This window comes from Leptonotus elevatus, chromosome 14 (genome assembly GCF_054856555.1).
Source record: "Leptonotus elevatus isolate MCC_2025b chromosome 14, RoL_Lele_1.0, whole genome shotgun sequence".
Classification (NCBI taxonomy): Eukaryota; Metazoa; Chordata; class Actinopteri; order Syngnathiformes; family Syngnathidae; genus Leptonotus; species Leptonotus elevatus.
This window is the reverse complement of record NC_141252.1, coordinates 15,789,441-15,809,850: the sequence shown is the minus strand read 5'-3', so window position 1 is coordinate 15,809,850 and position 20,410 is coordinate 15,789,441. Positions and strand designations below refer to the sequence as shown.

General features: G+C 41.4%; 1 protein-coding gene across 1 annotated transcript; it reads left to right on the top strand.

The window, feature by feature from the left end:
• The first annotated feature begins 6,684 nt into the window (after positions 1-6,684).
• On the top strand, positions 6,685-19,327 carry LOC147163150 (potassium channel subfamily K member 5-like). The gene is made up of 5 exons (XM_086095626.1): positions 6,685-7,144; positions 14,846-14,957; positions 15,087-15,253; positions 15,352-15,520; positions 16,772-19,327. Exons 1-5 carry the CDS (start codon positions 6,959-6,961, stop codon positions 17,707-17,709), a joined length of 1,572 nt encoding a protein of 523 aa, XP_085951752.1. The 5' UTR covers positions 6,685-6,958; the 3' UTR covers positions 17,710-19,327.
• Positions 19,328-20,410: the final 1,083 nt, after the last annotated feature.

Genomic DNA, 20,410 nt, shown 5'->3' with positions numbered 1-20,410 from the left:
ACCCCAAAATAATACTGATCTCAAATGTTGTTTTATTTTTTATTCGAGAAGAACAAACCTTGCATTCTGTTACGGCAGATTGATTTAGCTCTGTGTCACATGCAAGACAATCCATGATCCTATGACAGCAACGAGAATACTTTAGCTTTAGGGCTGGGCGATATATCGATTTTTTGAATCAATTCGAGTGTTTTGTTGTGGACGATTAAAAAATATATAACATCGATGTTTTTTTCCCCCTTTCGTTGCGCCGCGGCTAATTTTGCTCCCATGGGCTTCCATAGCTTTTGCTCTGCCAGTCGTGTCACAAACTCCATACGGCAACAGGAAACAAACGCACAAAAAAAACAGTTTACTATGTTGCCGTGGATCACCAAAGTGGACACATTGCACCTCGCTAATAATATGGCACCCATGTACACTACAGTGAGGAGGGCTCAGTTTCACCAACGAACGAGCCAGTTAGTTTTTGAATGAAATCGTATGAACTTCTCGATGCTTTTTTTTTCTTACTTCATGAAATTTTTATTGTTTGTGAACTTTACTATGATTTCTCAATGAGCTGTTTTTAACCAAAAGATAATTATAAAACCAATAAAATATCCTTTTTCTACAAGAGAGCTTACTTTTGAGAACCTCAAGGGAATACAATAATGCTGCAGGTACTTCAAGCATGCTACTAAACATCGATGAACTCAAAGCTCAAAACGTATATATACGTTGTTTTTTTTATTTTTTATGCTAGAGCACACATAAGGCTTTGATACAGCTTCTGACATGAAGAGGTCGCTTAAAGCAATGGTAGTTATTACCAAAAACGGCCAGCGGGTGGCAGCAGAGTATAAGAGGCAACAAGCTCTTTTTCTCAGTGTTTTAAACAGGTTTGAGAATAATGATGAAACTTAGTGGGTGACTATAATAATATATTAATATCTGGGTTACACAGGGAAAATGTATATGGTATAAAACAGGGATTAGGCAAATTAACTGCTGAAGGGGGCCACAATTTTTCATCAGTGCTTTTTGGGGGTTACATAGGACCACACGGCCTAGACCAGAAAAATGCTTTTCAAGATATAGACAAAATACATGCACATGCAAAATATGTGCTCTTAATGTACCATTTCATTTTCGTCACAATACATTTCTCAATGTATGCATGTATTTGTTCTGCCTCCAGTTTATTTTGGATGTAATTTCACTGTTGGCCACTTGATTTTTTTTTTTTTTCTTTTTTTTCTATAGAGCTCAGTATTGTTCATTCGGAAATGTCATCATCATTGCTCTTTTTTTTTTTTTTTTTAAATATATATATATATATATATATACACATATATACATACATATATACATATATACATACATACATACATACATTTTTTTTTTTTTTTGTGTGTGGGTGAGTATGTGTGTGTGCGTGCGTGCGTGCGTGCGTGCGTGCGTGTGTTTGTTAGCTCACCAGAAAACCTATTAGAAAAAAAAAATTCTCATACCGTTCACCTAAATCGAACACCAGGAGACCCGAGGGGACCGAAGAAAACCAAGGAAGGTGAAATCCAGCACCGACCAGACACCCCCCACCAGAACTCCTCCCCAGCCCAAGAAACATCCAGACCCCAACAAATCCAAAAAACATAAAATCAGGGAGGCCTCAAGAGACCAACGGAGAGACCGAGAAAAGGAAGGAAGGACAGACGAAGCCGCGTGAGATCCGAGACACCAGCCTCCACCGATTCAATAACCTGAGGAGGAAACAGATTGTGTCTGAGTTTCGGTAGATGCTGGTGTGGTGGATCTGGCATGCATGAAAATCTCCACCAAAGAGGGGAGCCGTCGACCCCCGCCGGAACAGAGCAAGCGCAACACCTCAGGGCCCCCCAGGCCGCGGCAGCGCCAAAGGACGACCCCCGGGCCCCACCAGGGCCACCGGCCGGAGAGCAAACCCAGGAGCAGGAGCGCCCCCCGCCCCAACCCGGCCCGCGCCCCCGGCCCAACGCAGCAGGACGGGGCACTGCAGGCCCACCAGGCACCCCACCGGCCCCAACCCCCGCCCCCCCCACAACCCCCCGCCCCCCATCCACCCCCGCCACCCACCCCAACCCAGCCCCAGCCGCCCCCATGCCCCCAATCCCCCAGACACCCCCCACCCCCAGCACCCCCCCACCCCGCAACCCCCACCACCGCCCCCCCCCCCCAACAAAGCCGCCCCCCCCCCGACCCCACCCCGACCAACCGGCAGCCCCCCAACCCCCGACCCCCAGCCCCCGGGGACCACCCGCACCCAGGCACCGGCGCCGAAGAGGGGCCGGGCAGCGGAGCGGAGAGGGCAGCCGCGCCCACCCCACCCCCCGCCGTGTGGAAGGACGGAACACCGGGGGCAGAAGGGGGAGATGGGGGCACCGGAGGGCGGCCGACACCCCCGAACCCCAGGCCCAGCGGGGGAAGGCCCCGGTCGTCACCCCAGCGTTCTTTGTGAAAATTAACCCCTGTTACTGAGTCCGCCAGCTCGCGGACTGGCGAACTCTACCCCTAAACCGTGAATGTGACCCCACCCAGTGTATATACAAGTGTGTGTGTGTGGTGCATTAAAATTAGGAGCAGGTGAACCGGAGCCGATGGAAATGATATTCCCACGCTCCGATCCACCCGCCACCCAAGCATGTTGCTGAGTGTATGTGGTGCATTAAAAAAAAATAGATAGGGCGGGGGGGGGGGGGCGGGTGGCGACACGGACAGGGGACCGCAGCACTGCTCTATACTGCGGCCCCCAACCGATGGCACCCCCACAAGCCCCCCCCCCACCCACAAGTTGTGTGGTGTATTAAAATTGGAGGGGAGTTGTAGGGTGAAGACGGTGTTTCCACCCTACCCCACCCCCCAAAGTGTGTTATGTGCCCTATATGTCTATAAAAGTGTATTGTGCAAACCTAGTGTAGTGAGTTAAGAGGTGTGACCAGCGGGGCCCCCCCCAACCGGGCGGGGGCAGGAGGCGCACCGGCCCACCAAGCCCCCACCCACCCCACCAAGCCCCCACCCACCCCACCAGGACCCCGGCGGGCATATGGGACCCGTCCGGCGGGGCGATAGGGCTCGCCCCCCGGATACTGGGTCCCGCCCGAGGTGTCAGGACGCCCACCGGAGCGGGGCGGGCACGACACCAAACCCCAGCCACCCCCGCCGGCCCCCATAGCACCGAGACCCGGGCCATGGATGGAGCCCCCGGCCCAGGGGAGGGGAAGGAAGGCGTACCGGGGAAGGGGAAGGGAGGAGGGAAGGGGACGACAAGAAGGGCAGGGGGCAGCGGCAGGGACGCAAGGAGAGGGGGAGAGGAGGAGGAAGGGCGACGAGGGAGAGGGGACAGGGAGGCGGAGGACGGGCGGGGAGAGGCGAGGAGGGAGAGGCAGCAAGGGGGAGGAAGGGGGAGGGGAGAGGGAACCACCGGGCACCCCGGCGGCCCACAGGCCCCGAACCGCGTCGCCGGGCCCAGAGCGACGGACCGCGCCGGAACGGCGCCGCCCCCGACACCAGGGAAAGCCCCGCAACGCAGCACCCCCCAAGAGACCCAGGGAACGGCCAAGACGCAGCCGCCACCCAGCAGCCAACAGAGGGGCAGACCCGCCCACTCCCCGCCAGGGGGGACAGCACTTGATGGCGGCACACTACTTTGACTGTGTAAATTTTAAAGAAGAATGAAAACAGTAAGTTTTTTCAAGATCAGCCAAGTTTTGCTGAAGATTATTGAAAGTGAAATCCTTCTTAATCCTGCATTTTTTGTCTACAGAATACGACAGCTATAGATTCATTTTATAATGTTCATCTTTAGGCATGTTTGTGGGATGATAAGATAAGTTTGTTTGGGGGATTTTTTTTAAATGTGTTTAGCATAAAGACATAGAGGGATCAGTACACTGTAACATTGTACGTATATTTGTATCTCATACATTGCCGTAGCCCTGTGTGTTTGTATCATTTCAAAAGTTTAAACACCTATACAAAATAGTGCCATAAATGCAGGTCACAATCACAAAGGTGTGAAGACAGCCTGGAGGAGATGATCTTGAAATGCTTCCAAATGACCTCGGAATGCTTCATTTAATGTAATGATGAAATCTAATCCAACCTTGTTCTCAGGTGACTGGAATCTAAAACAATCAGGTTTTTAACTTAGATATCATAGAGTACAGCCAACTTCCTGTTTACATTTTTGATTATTAAGAGAGACATTTTTGTTGACGCACATGTTGGTTCACGTGTTTGTTGCCTGAGAAAATCCACCTGAACTTGTTTTAAATGAACACATCCAGTCAAGTATGAACAATATTGAAGTAAAGTTCCACACGGATCTATTTTTCGGGCTCCAACTAGACAGCGATTAAAAACCCGCATATGCAACCCGCAATTCAGGTCTGTTGTATCAGAGCTTTATGCCGCCTTAGAAAATCAAAAATTGCTAGAGTGCAATTTTATCAGAGAGCATCACAAGTTTCTGAATTAGTTGTCCTCTGAATGCATTAAAAAAAAACATAAACGCGTGTGTGCATAACTAGACATAGTCACAAAAAAAAAGTGCCTGAGGAAAACTAAATAGCAGGGATGATGATGCAATGTCTGCTTGTCTTGCAAGCTGTGAATTCTCAGAGACGCTCACTTGCACAGTTACACCACAAGCGTATATTGAAGTCTTGTGACAGCGATGATCATGGGGTTCCAACTTCTAACTAAACAGAGAGTTCTACAATTGACAGTAGCAAAGAATGCCTGCCTGTGGACATTTGCTGATATTCACAATGCCCTAGTATTATGTACTCTTCTTTACTTTAACGCTACATATTCAGGAAGCTCTCCAGGTAGCCCTAAAGGTACATTTTGCAGGGGACGAAACATGCACCCTTGAACATGTAAAATATTCTTGAAACCTTCGAAGAAGACAAATGCACTGGGTTGTGTATTTCAATGAACATTTAAAACAAAGAAAAGTGGCTCAGGATGCGGTTTAGAAGAAACATCAATTCAACATGCATTAACAACTTAGGATTGGCCTCCAATGAACATTTTGTGCAAAAATAATACATTCACGCATATAGTTTCCTGACTGTTTTCGGGTCTTAAGCATTACAGTACTATACTGTGATACTAGGTTGTAGTTTTTAGAAAGCTTCTTTAATGACCCTTGCAAGATTGGTACACAACTTCAACAGTGAATTACTTCGTTTTACACTTGTGTGACAAGAATGAATGAATGCTAACATGCCACAAATCGCCTACACACCCATTGTCATTGTTCAAGTTAAAACTGTTTTGTCCAGGTCAGTAAAAATAATTTTGTATGATAGACATCTGGGAATAGGAACTGTATTTGAACTCACCGCCTTCTTCCTTTTGCAGTGAAGCAATAGCAGTTACAAATCCAACATCCAATGTCTACCACTTACTCTGTTCTTGGTCACAGATTACACCCCGGACTGGTCGACAGTCAATCGCAGGGCACATATGCAGCCAACCATTAATGCTCACATGCACACCTGTCACGGAGCAGCAATAAATCCCATGCTGGCTGAACAAATGTCAGCTGTGTGTACAACAACATGATCCCTAACTAACAACACTATTCTATTGTATTTTAAGAGGTCTCTGCAGCTCTCAGTGATCCAAGCCTCGGGCTAAGTGATTTTGCAGGTGGCAAATGTTAAAGCATAGAATCTAATGTTTCCGAACATGTTTCTCATTGCAGCGTACTCTGAAATTTCTTAGCAAAAATGAGTGTGTTTTTTTTGCATCAAATACAATTTCAGAATGGCACTTGTGTGGTCCTCAGTGTGCTCTCCAGTGGACCAAACTAGCAAAAACAGTTCATTTTCTGTTTTGTTCTGTCCTCATGAACCAGATTGGACCATCTGATGGGTTGGTTCTGGACTGCGCGGGCCTTATGTTTGACACCCCTGGGCGGCAAGAGTAATTTGTGATCAATGTGTTGTGCCCTGTGTCAGCCCTACAAGTGCATATATACCAGTAGTTATTAGCTAATTTAGCATGTTTGTTTCTCAACTTCTCTATGGACAATTCCAAACATTAGGGCATTTCTGATATCCCCACAATGCAAATTTTTCCTTTAAACGATGAAAACAAACACATATTATATTGCTGATTGTAGTAATCAAATGACATTTCATCTAATTTTGAAATGACAATAATCCTCACAAATCAGATGACAACAATCGAAAGTCCAATGCTTTTCAATGAGCTGACAGCATCATTTCACCGAGTAAGACCGCCATTTTGACTCTAGGTTAAAAAACAATATGCATTCATGTGATGTATTTTGTTTCCCCACCTCCCTTTTAGTACGAGCACCAAGTTATTAAAACGGGGAAAAGTGTAAAGTTGGTTTAAGATACCAAAACAGATTATCTGTACCACTAGTGCAGGTACTTTTTGCCGCCTCTATTCCGTCTAAAAATTACACTTGACTGTTCCCGACTGCTCTTGCGCGTCTACTCACTGTGCAGCGTACACCTTTATACGACAAGTAGTCGTCCAAAGCAGCCAAAACGGGAAAGGGGTCAAAGTAAAAGTAAAGTTGACACCCCGACTCCTCCTCGTGGCCGCGGTCGAGCCTTTTCCCTCCTCTCTTTCTGGGCGGATCTTGTCAAGACCTCCACTCCCCTACTCCGGCTTCTCCTTATTTCTCCTGCCGCACGTGGAAACAATAGCAGTGCAGCCGCACTTTATTTGCCGGGGACATTTTACTACCCATGTTAGCCTTTTTGGCTATGTCGCGAGGACAAATGCTGTTAACTGTGGCGCGCGTCGGCTCTCCATAAACCTTGCGTGGAACAAGAAGACGCGGAGCATTCTCCAACAATGACTGCTTGAGCTGCACTCTTATTGCCGCTGCTGTCAGCCTCCCCCTCCCAACTTTCCTCCTCTTATCCCCCACTTTGAGTCACTGCACACCAGTATGGTGGATAAAGGCCCCTTGTTGACTTCTGCGATTATTTTCTACCTGTCCATCGGGGCAGCTATTTTTCAAGTCCTGGAGGAGTCCAATTGGAAGCAGGCAGCATTGCACTATAGACTACAGAAGGAAAAAATACTTAAGGACTACCCCTGTCTGACGAAAGATGACTTGAACAAAATATTACAGGTATGAATAAGTCACTCATTCAGCCGACACTTTACTTTATGACGCGAGAGAAGAATGCACTTCTAAATTCTCAAGTTAAGGGAAACCGCTGAGGAGTTAAGTGATGTCATGTCATGTCATCCTATGGATTAACGCTGCCATTGCTAATGTGGCTGCAGGGCTGAATTTTGCAGCCCCAGGGTTACATTTTGAAATATATACATTACTGTAGGTCAGGGTTTACTTGAGATGACACAAGCCTTCATGGTCCCTATAAGCAGTATTTTCACCATCCATAACAATTGTTGCACTACTAGATGTGCAACAATTAATCGACAACTAATCAATTAGCAAATTAATCAATACATATTTTTGATAATGGATTATTTATTTAGGTAGCTTCTTTTTTCTTTTCTTTTTTATTGTGCAAATGCCGTAATTTCATCCTCTCAACTGTAAATATTATAATGATACAAAAACTGATTATCTTTTTGTTGAATCAAAATTAAACAATTGATTTTACTTTGGAAAACAACTCTTTGGAAGTGCGCTATAATGAGACCGATAGATGAAGGCAAGTCATGTGTCTTTTACTTTCCACACAAATCTGATCAGAGCAAGTAGCAAACTGCTCTCCTTCAATCCTTTCAAGTCTATCATCTGTTTCTGGTCTATCATCACTTTGAACCCTGTCCCCTCCCTTATTTTATGACACATTATGGACTAAACCAGTCACTGAATCATAATTAATGTTTGATCACTGTAAATTTTTAATTAATGTCCTGTTTTTGAATAAAGGGATGGAAATTCAAGCATGTTTTTAAAAAAAAATCTGATTCTTGGCAGAGAATCTGCAGCCATATTGCAATTTGTTTTCCTTTTTAACAGATGATCCAAGCATTTTCTATACCAAATTCCAACCGAATATAAATTGAACAACAGTTGCTTATACTTAATTTAAATATTTGCTTTGCACAACTTAATACAGTAAATATCTAAATAGAGTCAGACAGACAGACAGACAGACAGACAGACACAGACAGATGGAATTTCAGGGCAAATTGTGTTCAATACTAGGCTTTTGTTTTGCTTTTATAGGATTTTCAGACATTTTTACATATTTTTTCTTAATTCTGTACAGTGTAGGTCGAGCTTATGACAATTAATGTTGTTTTTTTTAGTAAGTTTGGATCCAAATTCTACTTTGAGTCAATGCTGTAAAAGTTTGTAAACCCTGTTGTAGAGCCATACATTTTCAATCATCCCTAACTTGATACCATTCACGTTATCTGGTGCTTGTGTCCATGCCAACATAATAATTTCTTTATGCCAATGTTGTGTTCTTGTAAACCTGATAGTCAGCATTTTACCATTGGTGCATGGAAGAAGTTGCCCTGTGTAATCTCAGCTTTAAAAATGTGCAGTACAAGGTGTTCTATTGCAATGTCCAAAGTTGCCAATGTCAGAACTGCTTGGCTAGTAAAGCGAGAACTACTGACCTCTCCCGCCAATGAATACATTAGAAGTGTAGCATTCCTTTCAACAGGTGTTTTTCTCATAGTGCTTTCTTCCACCAAGATGAAATGTGTTTTTACTTTTCAACATTTAGTTTTTACTTTTGTTTTTTGTTTTTAAGTTTTGAGATAAAACAGGAAGCATGTCTGAACATGTCCCACAGTATGGGCCCACATCAGTATTTGGGAGATTTATTACTTTACCCATCCCCCCCCTTTTTTTTTTCTTTGCCTTTGCTTTTTGTGTTTGAGGGGACTGAAAAGGATATACCCATGAACCTCCCCCCTTTCCTTGCACTTCAGTAACAGCCTAATCCCCACAAAGGCCTCAATTGAATGGGAATATGAAGCACATAAAAATGTTGGAAGTGTGATGTCAATTTGCTGTGAAGAGCTAAGGACTTGTAGTATGAGTGTTTCCGGAGAGTTCCCAGTGCGACTTTTGACATCAAAATGAAAGTGTCATCTTGTTTGTTCTCCTGCCAGACACCTGTTGCAGAGGCATGTGGCGTATGATCTTTACATACTACTACTACTACGTATATTTAAATGTGTATTCTTTCTTTTTTTCTTTCTGTTATGGGAAAAAAAATCCTCTCCCGTCCCGCTCCTGGTGAAAAAGACACCTGTCGTCCTGCTCCCGTTTAGAATGTGTGTGTGTGTGTGTGTGTGTAAGAAAACTTTGAACTTCAAGTTTACCATTCACATCAGGTTAGTTAAAGTGGTTACTGTTTATGATCCCATCGATGTAAACACTTAAGTAGCTGTCATAAAAGTTCAAGTAAAGCATGGGCGGTGTTCGTTATCTTTATAATGCAAATAAATGATCATTATGCAAGCATCCTGTTAGTTGCTTGAAATATGCACAAGGTAGCTTCCAGAAAGTTGAATGACAACATCATTTGCATATTGACGACTGTATATATTTTTTACAGTGACAAAAAAAATTGAATGTTTTTTCCAATATTCCTACAATCTGCAGACTTAAATGCAATGTCTTCTGAACAATGACATACGTTTAACAATAGGGCCAGTGTCCGTTAAATTCATGCATGAAATCCACAATACAACACCCCCATTGAGCACATACTTGGTGGACATAATGGGCAGTGTGACAGCTTGAGAACCATATTGAAAGGAAATGAAGAGTTTTTTTCTCCAGGAAAAAGGGACATATGTTTATGGCATATGAAATGACTGGGACTCTCCCACCAAGCTTGAATGAATCACCTACCATGATGTAATCTCTGATTTTTAAACATTTGTACACAGCAATGTCCAGCCACACATCACATTGATTGGTTGATCACATTTGAAAGGCCAAGTAAAGCCTGTAAACACTTGATGTGTTTATCAATGCTACCGTCTGATTTTCATTAAACATAGCCCGTGGTCAGAGTGAAACTTCTACAGTGAATAAACTAACACACTGTTTTCTGTACGAGTGAACTTTTTCATGTCCCTACGTGGCTTGAAATAGCAAAGCGTGACTTTCAATCACATTCTTTCTTTCTCTTTTCATGCATTAATTACTTCTGAGTCTGTGATTTGACCTTAATTTTCTCTCATGCCTCTCGCTTTCTCAGAAAAACAGACATTGTATTCAGAAGAATTTGGGAAATGATAGTTGCGCCTTCTCATCACTTGTGGTTGGGTTAAAACAAAAGCTGGCATTGTCGTTCTGCTAGTGTGTTCTATTTGGTCATTATCCGATCAGTTGCCACCAACAAATAAGTCCCGTTTGGTTCGGTTGGCGTTTTGGGGTCGTGACAAATGCACAAGCGAGTGGAAGGACACTGCCGTCGCATATAGAAAAATGCACACACACCGCCTCATCTCTCCTAAAGTTAAGCCACATGTTTATATTATCCAATGCATGCGCGATACACCTGTTTTGTAAGGGTGTGTGTGCATATCTGACTTAATAGTCCTAAAGCTGTGACTGTGTGTGCAGGTTGAGGAGGTTGAGTGTGTGTGTGTGTGTGTGTGTGTGTGTGTGTGTGTGTGTGTGTGTGTGTGTGTGTGTGTGTGTGTGTGTGTGTGTGTGTGTGTGTGTGTGTGTGTGTGTGTGTGTGTGTGTGTGTGTGTGTGTGTGTGTGTGTGTGTGAGTGTGTGAGTGTGTGTTATGTTTTTAGTGGTAAAAATGTGCTGGAATGCGTACCACTAACCTGCACTACAGCAGTAGTAATCAGTCGTAAATAAACAAATGGAAAACAATAAATCATTATTACATACAATACAATAATGTCAGTAAGGAAGGACCCCATGTCATTTTTTACCTACCTATAAAGTATCCGCCACCAACTTTTGCGTTTTGACCCACCAGTTGAGAATCTCCTATTTAAATGTTAGCTAGCTCAAACAAAGGATTAACAAGGAAGAGCAGCTATTGCTCATGTGGTGTTAATTGGACAAGTCTTGTAATCGCATAACATTTAACGAGAGACTTTAAAAGCAGCCAAACGTGTTTATGGCATAGCTACATATGCTCTGCCTACCACCTTTTTTGGTGACTTTAATGTAGAAACAAAGCAGTAAACATGACATAATACTGCTTTGTCTGCTTTATGCATTTATGTTCAGTAACAAAAGTCTGGTTAAGAAATACAACCAATCATACCACCTAGGTTTTCCAGATTGCAATTTTTTAGGCAGGATTTTCAGCAGCACATTCAGTTAAGCCGCTAACATTGCTTGGTATTTGCAAGCCACCAACCTCGGACCCTGAAATCAATACCAAATTATATTGAGAGAGCATGAGTGACTTCACTGTTTATGACTTGGTTGATCTTGCCTACGGGCAGCTGTTGCTCCTTGGCTCTGTCATGCTCATATGCTGTAAGTGGAAAAATACCTCGCAATGGAGTGGTGTGCTCGGCTGCCAGCTGCCAGATAACAGTTGGAGTTTGTCATTGTGGTTTTTACAGTTCTTTGGTTATCAGAATGGCAGCAGCAGACTGCTAAGCCTGCAATTTGGCGATGGTTTCAGTTCTTTAATATTATCAAGGAATCCTTTCTTTGCAATTTTAGCCCAGTCACAATTAACCTCATTTTCAGGGGAAAATACACATTGTTAAATACTAATATCAACATAGCTCACACTTTAGGTATTGTTGATCATGCTACCTATGCCTGTTTGTCATTTGTGTCCTAAAGCACTGGTCGCCAAGACTCGTGACATGGAGGACTACCAGAAGCAAAACGAGTTATGTGGCGAGCTGATTGTTTGACAAGCCCTCCATTAATGCTCATAATTAACTCATTCACTCCCATTGACGGCTATAGACGTCAAAAACTCATTTGAACTATTTCTATTAGTTTCACATTTTTTTCCACTTTTGTTAACAAGAGTATGAAAACCTAGAAACAAATATATTGTACATTTAAACAGACATAAAATTTGTGATTAATCGTGAGTTAACTATTGAAGTCATGTGATTAAAAAATAAATAAAAAAATTTAATCGCCTGATGCCCCTAATTAAAAAAAAGAAAGAAGAAAATATTATTAAAAATTAGGGGCGTCAGACGATTAAAATGTTTAATTGTAATTAATTGCATGACTTCAATGGTTACTCACAATTAACCAACATTTTTATTATGATTATTATCAAAAAAATTATAGGTTTTCATACTCTTCTTAACAAAAGTGGGAAAAAATGTGAAACTAATAGAAATAGTTCAAATGAATTTTTTACGTCTATAGCCGTCAATGGCAGTGAATGAGTTAATAAAAATGTTGCGCATATTTATCACTCCAACCAATGACTGTGACATTTGATTATCTCAAAATCGAGTTGCTGAGCTATATTTTCACATGTGTACAGTATATATATATACACAGTATTATGTAAACATCAAACTTAAGACCCGGACGATCAGCAGCTTAAATGTGTGCATGTAAAAGGGTACATTATGCAAATGACAGTCTATTCAAGGCATTTTTGCATCTCTGTGTGACTAGTAAAAGCTTTAATAACGTTTTCTGTTTGCTGAACATTACAGAAACACAAACAAAATGTCTTGTTTTTAAAGCACTGTTAACACTGCAGATGTGCTTTGGCAATGTTGCTCCCTCCTGTCTCCACGCTCGTTTTGCTCTGAACTTATCCTCACTTCCTTTTACATGAGCCATCACTTGATAAAAACAACACTATATTACTATAATAACTTGCCTAAATTGAGGGTTGGTTTGAGTATTTTTGTTTGTGCAAGCTGGTGGTTAACATTTACAAATGTTTGGATAAATAATTGCAATAATTATACAGCACATCCAGGTGTCTTTGTCTTCTGTGGGCGACTCAACGGTTCCCTGCTGGAATTTTGTTGACTGCACCTGGTTTCAAGTTTTATATTAATTATCTCTCTGTGCTTTGTAAAGGCTCAAGGTGAATTGAGAAATGGACAACCTTTACCTGAAGTCGAGAACACAATAAAAATAACAGGGAGAAATTAGTGACCAGATTTTCAAAATTAAAAACCGGGACACTACACAAAAAATCAAATGCACAATGAATTCTCACCAGAACTATTTTAGCAAATGCTATCGCTAGTTAATCTAGTGACCAGTGATTGTGTTATTGCTTTAGCTAATGCTAAATGTTATCATGATTGACAGTTCAACATCGCTAAACAAATCAATGCACTCACCATTATCCAACCGTTTTTGCTCGGTACCAGCAGCTATTGGAAGTTGGCTGTGCCGTTTATCTTTCGCCGTCCCACATTGTAATATTCGAATTATGCCGTCAGAAAAGCTCAACATGCGTTGAGTCTTACCAGCGACCACTACTAGAACTACATTTCCTATGCTTCCTAGACACGGACGCAGGAAGTAGTTCTAGTTCCGGTATGACGAAAACACACCTGTTGATGATTAGATGAGTTGTATGAATCGCTGTGGCAACTGTGTGATTGACATACGCATAGCCTAAACAATTGGCTTAGTGTCCGGACTTTAAAAAAAGAAAAAGAAAAACGGGACCTGTTTAAATGTCGGGTCAAAACAAAGGGGCTGGAGAAATCTCAGGACACAAGGCTCAAAACAGGGACTCAGCTGGTAAAACTCGGACATCTGGTCACCCGAGCAGACGTGTTGACCAGAAATTAGCACCACAATGGAGTTAGCAGCCTCGCTGCAGATGTCTATGACAGTATAGTCCAGGTTCTATGTTGGTTGACTTTCATCAGACAAGACTTTTGGTGTGGTGTGCGCTGTTGGTACACTAATCAACAGAGCGCACTTGGCCTTTTGTTTAGTATGATTTGTGGGCTCCGTCACAAAATTTTGACATTACAAATATTTTTGTATAGACTGCTTAACAATCCTGCTTGTCCCCAACTGAATGTCCCAGTGTCACAGACTATTGCAGTGCCATGCCATAAGCTGGCCGTCATTTTTAAAGATCAACCTAAAGGGAATCAATCCACACCGCTTGGTTTGATTGAAGATCCAGTTCTCCCAATAATCAGCTTTGTAATACCACCTTGCACGAGTTTGACAACTCCCATTAAAGCGGTTTAATTTTTAGATGTGTGGTATATATCGTAGAATGACTTTTGAGGGCATGTTGACCTCCATTTTCCATATTTGAAATGGTTGTACTTTGCCCCTATTGTATTTCTGCAAATCAGCGTTTTGTCTTTCATGAAATTCAGCACTTTTTTATCTGGCAGATCAAATGAATACATGCAATTCATGCCCTTCCCACTGAAAGAAGGTGAGAGATGTCCTCAAACTATGCTTAGTTTGGCAAATATTCATATGATGTGTGTCAGAAAAGTTTTAGGATTGGCATCACAAATGATAATTTTTCAAATCAGAACTACAAACTAAAAGTTCTCCCCTTCAAAGCCGTGTAAATGTTCTTTCTTAAAACATTGTGCACATTGTGCATAACTTCTTCTTAATCTAAAATCTGAAAGCTGTTAAGGGATGTTGCACTCTCCTTCCTTTTTGTAAGCAGTGGTTAGAATGAAGATTTGAAGCTAAATGGGCCGTAGCATCAATTCATCTTATCTGTAGTGACTCAGATACGTCAACATTTTCCACAGGAAGTATACGGCGGAGAAAATATAAACACACACGAAATACATATGGTTTTCAACGTAACAAATGGATTATTTTATTTTTGTTGAAATATTTTTCACAATTCACTCAGACCTTAGAACAGGATTGATCTAACATACTTTTTGTCCTGTTTGTCTAGATAGTTTCTGAAGCTGCTGACCAAGGAGTCACTATAACTGGCAACAAGACCTTCAACAACTGGAACTGGCCAAATGCCGTCATCTTTGCTGCCACAGTCATAACTACGATAGGTAACTAATCTTATCTTAAGGTGATGTAAACTTGTTGGACAAAAGTTACCAAGGTGGTGGTTGCAAGTCAAGTTTAGTTCAATTATCCCAAGTATTTAATTAAATTTATTTGTACTCTTTATTTTTAAGGATATGGCAACATTGCTCCCAAAACGGAAGTGGGACGTGGATTTTGCATCTTCTATGGGCTTTTTGGCGTGCCTTTGTGTCTTACCTGGATCAGTGAGCTTGGGAAGTTCTTTGGTGGACGAGCCAAGCACTTTGGTCATTATCTTACCAAGAAAGGATTTTCACTGGTAACTTCATATTTTCTTTATTATCTGTCAATGCAAAAGACTGCACATCTCCATTACAGAACCTCACCTGAACAGATGTTTTGTTGTTTCTGTTCCAGAGAAAGGCTCAGTTTACCTGTACGGCCATTTTTCTTCTCTGGGGGTTGCTGATTCATCTAGTCCTTCCACCATTTGTGTTTATGTACCAGGAGGGTTGGTCATATATTGAAGGCTTGTACTTCTCATTTGTCACCTTAACTACAATTGGATTTGGTGACTTGGTAGCAGGTATGTTTGATTTCCTATTAATCAGAGAATGTATACTGCTGCTGCCGGATAACGTTTAAAGTCCACTTAATGCTGTAATCATTTAGCCTTTTTAACAGAAGTTTTGAGTTTTCCCGCGCGTTAATACAGTTAAATCTTCACAAACCTCACAAGCTCATCCATTCCTTGCCAGAAACAAACAACAAACATTCTGCCCCAAACCATTAGCCCTGTTGTTTTAATTTGGAATGAAAACAACACTGTTAAGACCAGAGCTCTTATTTTGCTTTTGTAAATTCAAAAACAACCTTTAATGATTAATACTTTGAAAGTATCAATGAAGGTAACTAATACAAAGTTGCGGCTTATCATCAGATTACAATGGGGCGCACTATAAAAGAAGCGCAAGAGTGTGAAGGCAGAGCAAAACAAACTAAGTGAGCCCAAATATAGTAGGCGACAAAACGAGAGCAAGACAATTTGCGCCCTCATTATGGAAAAGAAAGTAGTTGGAACCCTTAACGGTAACATTAAAACACCTGCGACTTACAGTCGGGTGCAGCTTGTATGTGTAGCAAACTCGAGTATTCCCCAAATTTAGCTAGCGCGGCTTATAGTCAGGTGGGCCTTATAGTCCAGAAATTACTGTATGCTTAGGCTTATCCTTGTTAGCATCATTACAAGATGAGGGAGGTAATTGGCTCGTAATTATCCATTCGTCTAAAGAATCCCTTATTACATTTAAACATGTCTTGATACAAATGGATATTCCTGACATTTCAAAACATTAAATCACACGTTAAAGTTATAGTTAACATTCTTGTGCTAAACATGCCTAATAATAGAAGAATAGAGATGTTTGTGAGTTTTAAAGCATTTTTTAAAAGAAAAAGTAGGTCAGCGAGATACGTACCTCACTTCCTGACCGTTCAAATAAGGTCCTTAGCTATATAGGCGGCCCAGAGGTTTAGCTCACTGGTAATAAATACTATGCGTTTCCAAACCAGAGGACGTGGGTTCAATCCCCGATCACCCCATCAAAAAAAAAGAAGAAAAAAAAGATTGGACTTAGAATATTATGTCATTATGTATAAATTTTTTAAGTACGAGTTCAAAAGCGAGATTTTTTTGTTTTGTTTTCTACCCATACAGAATTAAAACAATTATAATTAATGGTCCAATGTAACGTTCATCGTTCAGTTTCATTATGGCAGTTGTTAATTCCAATACTTTGTTGTTGCTTACACTTCTTGTTTTTCTGTTTCCTTTCAGGTGTAGAACCCACCAAAGAGTACCCGACTCTATACCGCTACTTTGTGGAGGTCTGGATTTATCTAGGTCTGGCTTGGCTTTCTTTATTCTTCAACTGGAAAGTGCGAATGGTGATCGAGGCTCACAAAGCGCTAAAGAAACGACGCAAGCTCCGCAAACTATCCCTCGATGAGCTGAGGCTCTATAAAGAGTCTCACAAAGCTGCGCTTCGTCTGCCGCCCACTCCCAACGACGTCAACATCTTCCGCTTCCTGTCCAAGAAGCAGGAAGGCTACAACGACCTGATCAAGCAGATTGGCACTAAAAACGCAGAGAGACTCGACGCCAGGGCAGACAACGACGAAGCAAAAGCAAAAGACATGGCTCGCTCCAAGAGCTGCAATGAATCTCCCATGTTTAACGGCCACACCATCCTCAGTTTAGACCGTTCACCACGCCAGAAGAGAAGATATAGCTTTAGTGACCGTGTCACAGTTGCCTTTTCCAAGTCCAAAAACTACCTCCTGGGCTCTGACAATGGTTTGCTGCTAACAGAGGATCACGCTGACAGGGACAGGGAACTTGACCAGGGCCAAGTATATGAAAACCAGCTTGACAAAGACGTGGATCAGGAGAGCGGAGGTGTGGGAGATTGTGGGAGAACTGCTCGGAGGACGTGGGATTCGAAAGAATACCATTCTCTAACATTCCAAAATGCAAACATTACTTTCATTGATGAGGAAAACTTTCTTGGCAATAATCTGGAGGAGGAGGATGACGATGATTCCAAAGCAAAACTATCGATAACAACATGTGATGAAAACATTGAAACCGTCTCCAAGGAGGAGCGGAGTTCTGAGTCGGACGGCTCGGTTTTTGCCAGTGATGTTTCAGAACACAGTCACTCTTACGAGACTCTTGTAGAGGAATACGCAAAGGAGGACAATACAGAACCTTAGTTGCTGTGCACACAGTCAACACGGCCTTTGTTGTGAACGGTGTTGCTTTGGAAGCTTTTCTAATGTGAACTCAAAAGACTGGTAATCCCATTGCACTGTAGGGTTTGGAAAAGGATCAACTGCCGAGCCAAATGAATGTTCTTTTCTCTAATGACTTCAAATCCATATCAATTGGGATATAAACACATTGTACATTCTCAATCAATATTGACTTGAGACTTGATTAGCTCTAGTCAAACACATCAGGTATTGCTTCTCCCAATCCTGCACAAATTGACTGATTTTCCTTGAGTGCATCTGTTCTTCACATATTCTAAAAAATAAATTATGTATATGTTTAAATATATTAGCTGTCGCATACGCCATATTGGTGTTTTCAAAATATCTGATATGATGAGCATGGAAGTAGTCTGTAGCTATGTGGGGTTTTGTCTCCAGACCAAAGTCCATTCCAGTGCAGATGTTTTTTTCTTTCCTTAACCTGAGCCAAACCCTTCCTCTTCTTATTTGTTTCTTTTTCGAAGTTCTTGATGAATAGCTGTCTGAGATTGCCTTTTCCTTTGACTGTAAGGAGCAGACTTTGTCAAGGCTCCATCAGTGAGTGATAGAGACATTGTAAAGCTGTAAAGGAAAAAAAAAACATTGAGAGAAGATTACTGGTGTATGTAAGTTCCCCAAAGTGATACAACAAAGCTTCCTTGCAAATGTATTCGGAAAACTCCCCCTAGAATAATATCCAATTATGTTTTTACTAAATACTACATTCATGTACTGTGCCACTAATGAATGAAGTGGCCCATTGATGTGGCAATCAGATGGAAAAGTATTAGCAACTTTTTTTTCTGCAGCACCCCCTCCATTGCATTGTATTTGTCAAGTAAATATTGTCTGAAAGCCCATCGGCAGCCACAAACACCTCCGCTAAGGACATGGCCTTGCCACTTGTTTGCTTTTGGGGGCTCGCACTGACACAGATGACTGTAGTACTGCAAATGACGGCCAGCTAGGTTAACGCGCCGCAGATCCATGCTCTCATGACGTATGTGGGTGTGCATGTGTAAGTGTGTCAAAAAGTCCTGTCCGATGCCTATATTTGCTCACCACCTGCTTTTTGCACATGCACTTGAGCACAAAAATGTGTTATTAGTAATGGGAAGATGCCAACAATCGCAGTGTCACAAAGGGTTGTTGTGAGTTTGGAAATCTGAGTCATTTTAAGTTACTAGAGTGTAAATATTGGCCGGGTAATAAAATAATTTTGGTGGCACATTGAATACCCTCTGCCTTACAGACTGCCTTAAATCCACTGCAAAGCAGAAGAAATAAAGTACAATGCTGAAATTCGAGTACGTTTCACACTGGGTGTTCTTATATATTTCTACTTTCGGCCCCCACCAATTATGGTATTTGGTCTTGTTTTCTGTTCATTTCTTTCCTTGTCATTAATATAGTGGATTCATTGGTGCGCCATTGTTATGCAGTCCTGGTACTTGTAATTGTAACTTGCATTTTCATCTTAATATTGCTCCATTTTGTAAAAACTCCACTGTTTGTGTTTGGTTGACTTTTTTTTAATGATTAAATTATTGTTTGTATATGAATTCCAAACCCAAACTGTATATTTCTTGTTAAAAAAAATAAACATTCATTTAAAAACATCTTCCTTTTTAATGATTTCACTCATAATAAAAGCTAGTTATGTAAACATTTGTGATCTGTTACAAAGAGTTAATGTGTTTTCAAAATCCAGTTAAGCTACTGGTAGTCTCTTCACTGTTTGAGTGGATTCCCTTCTGCAGGCAACAATGCTCACAATGACTATGCTGTGCTTGCTGTGCTTTTATCCTATCACAGTGTCACAACCACTAATGACCCTTAGATATTTAGATTGCAGAGAATGCAATAAAATCATAAAACACAGCAGTGACTGTATTCAGTCATCTGTACAGCATTTTTTTTTTTACTTTAACTTTATAATGGTTTGACTTCATTTCAATGTTGTTGATCTCATAAACAAGGGGACACATGATAAAGGACGAAGCCTGACTGTAGAGTCATTTTAATGGTGGCTTTAAGGTGAAAGGGAAAAAATTAAGTAACCACTAACAACTCACATAGTTCATTAGAGATTATCTACCAAAAGTAGGGATGGGCAAGTACCGATACCAGTTACCGATATCAGCCGATACCTGGCCTTAACTCAAGGTATTGGTACTTGTGTCCTGCTGCCCTCTTGTGGCCGTTTTACGATCAGGAACTAGACATTTGAATTTAGAAGAATAGAAAATTGCCATTAATTACATGTAACTTTAAGGGAAAATGCAATATTGGGATATATAGGTAATATATCTGCTATGCTTTTTGGGGGAAATTTGTATGTATCAAAATTAGTGTTATTGGTATAAGTCTTTTTAGTGCATAAAAATAATTGTGGACAGAAACACAGAGCACAGTATCAATTCTTTAGTGCTGAAAGCAGGTGATCGGGTACAGAGGAGGAAAATGTGGAACTTCAAGTATTATAAAATAAAATACGAAATAAATACATACTTCAACAAATTTACTTTTTTCTTTTATCTTTTAAAATTGCAGATTTCTTACACTGTTTACTGCTTACACTGAAAGAGCATTTGATTGTTCAGCCTATTCCTCTAAGTGGCTGGCATTGATAAATTAACAAAAACATTTGTAATAATATAAC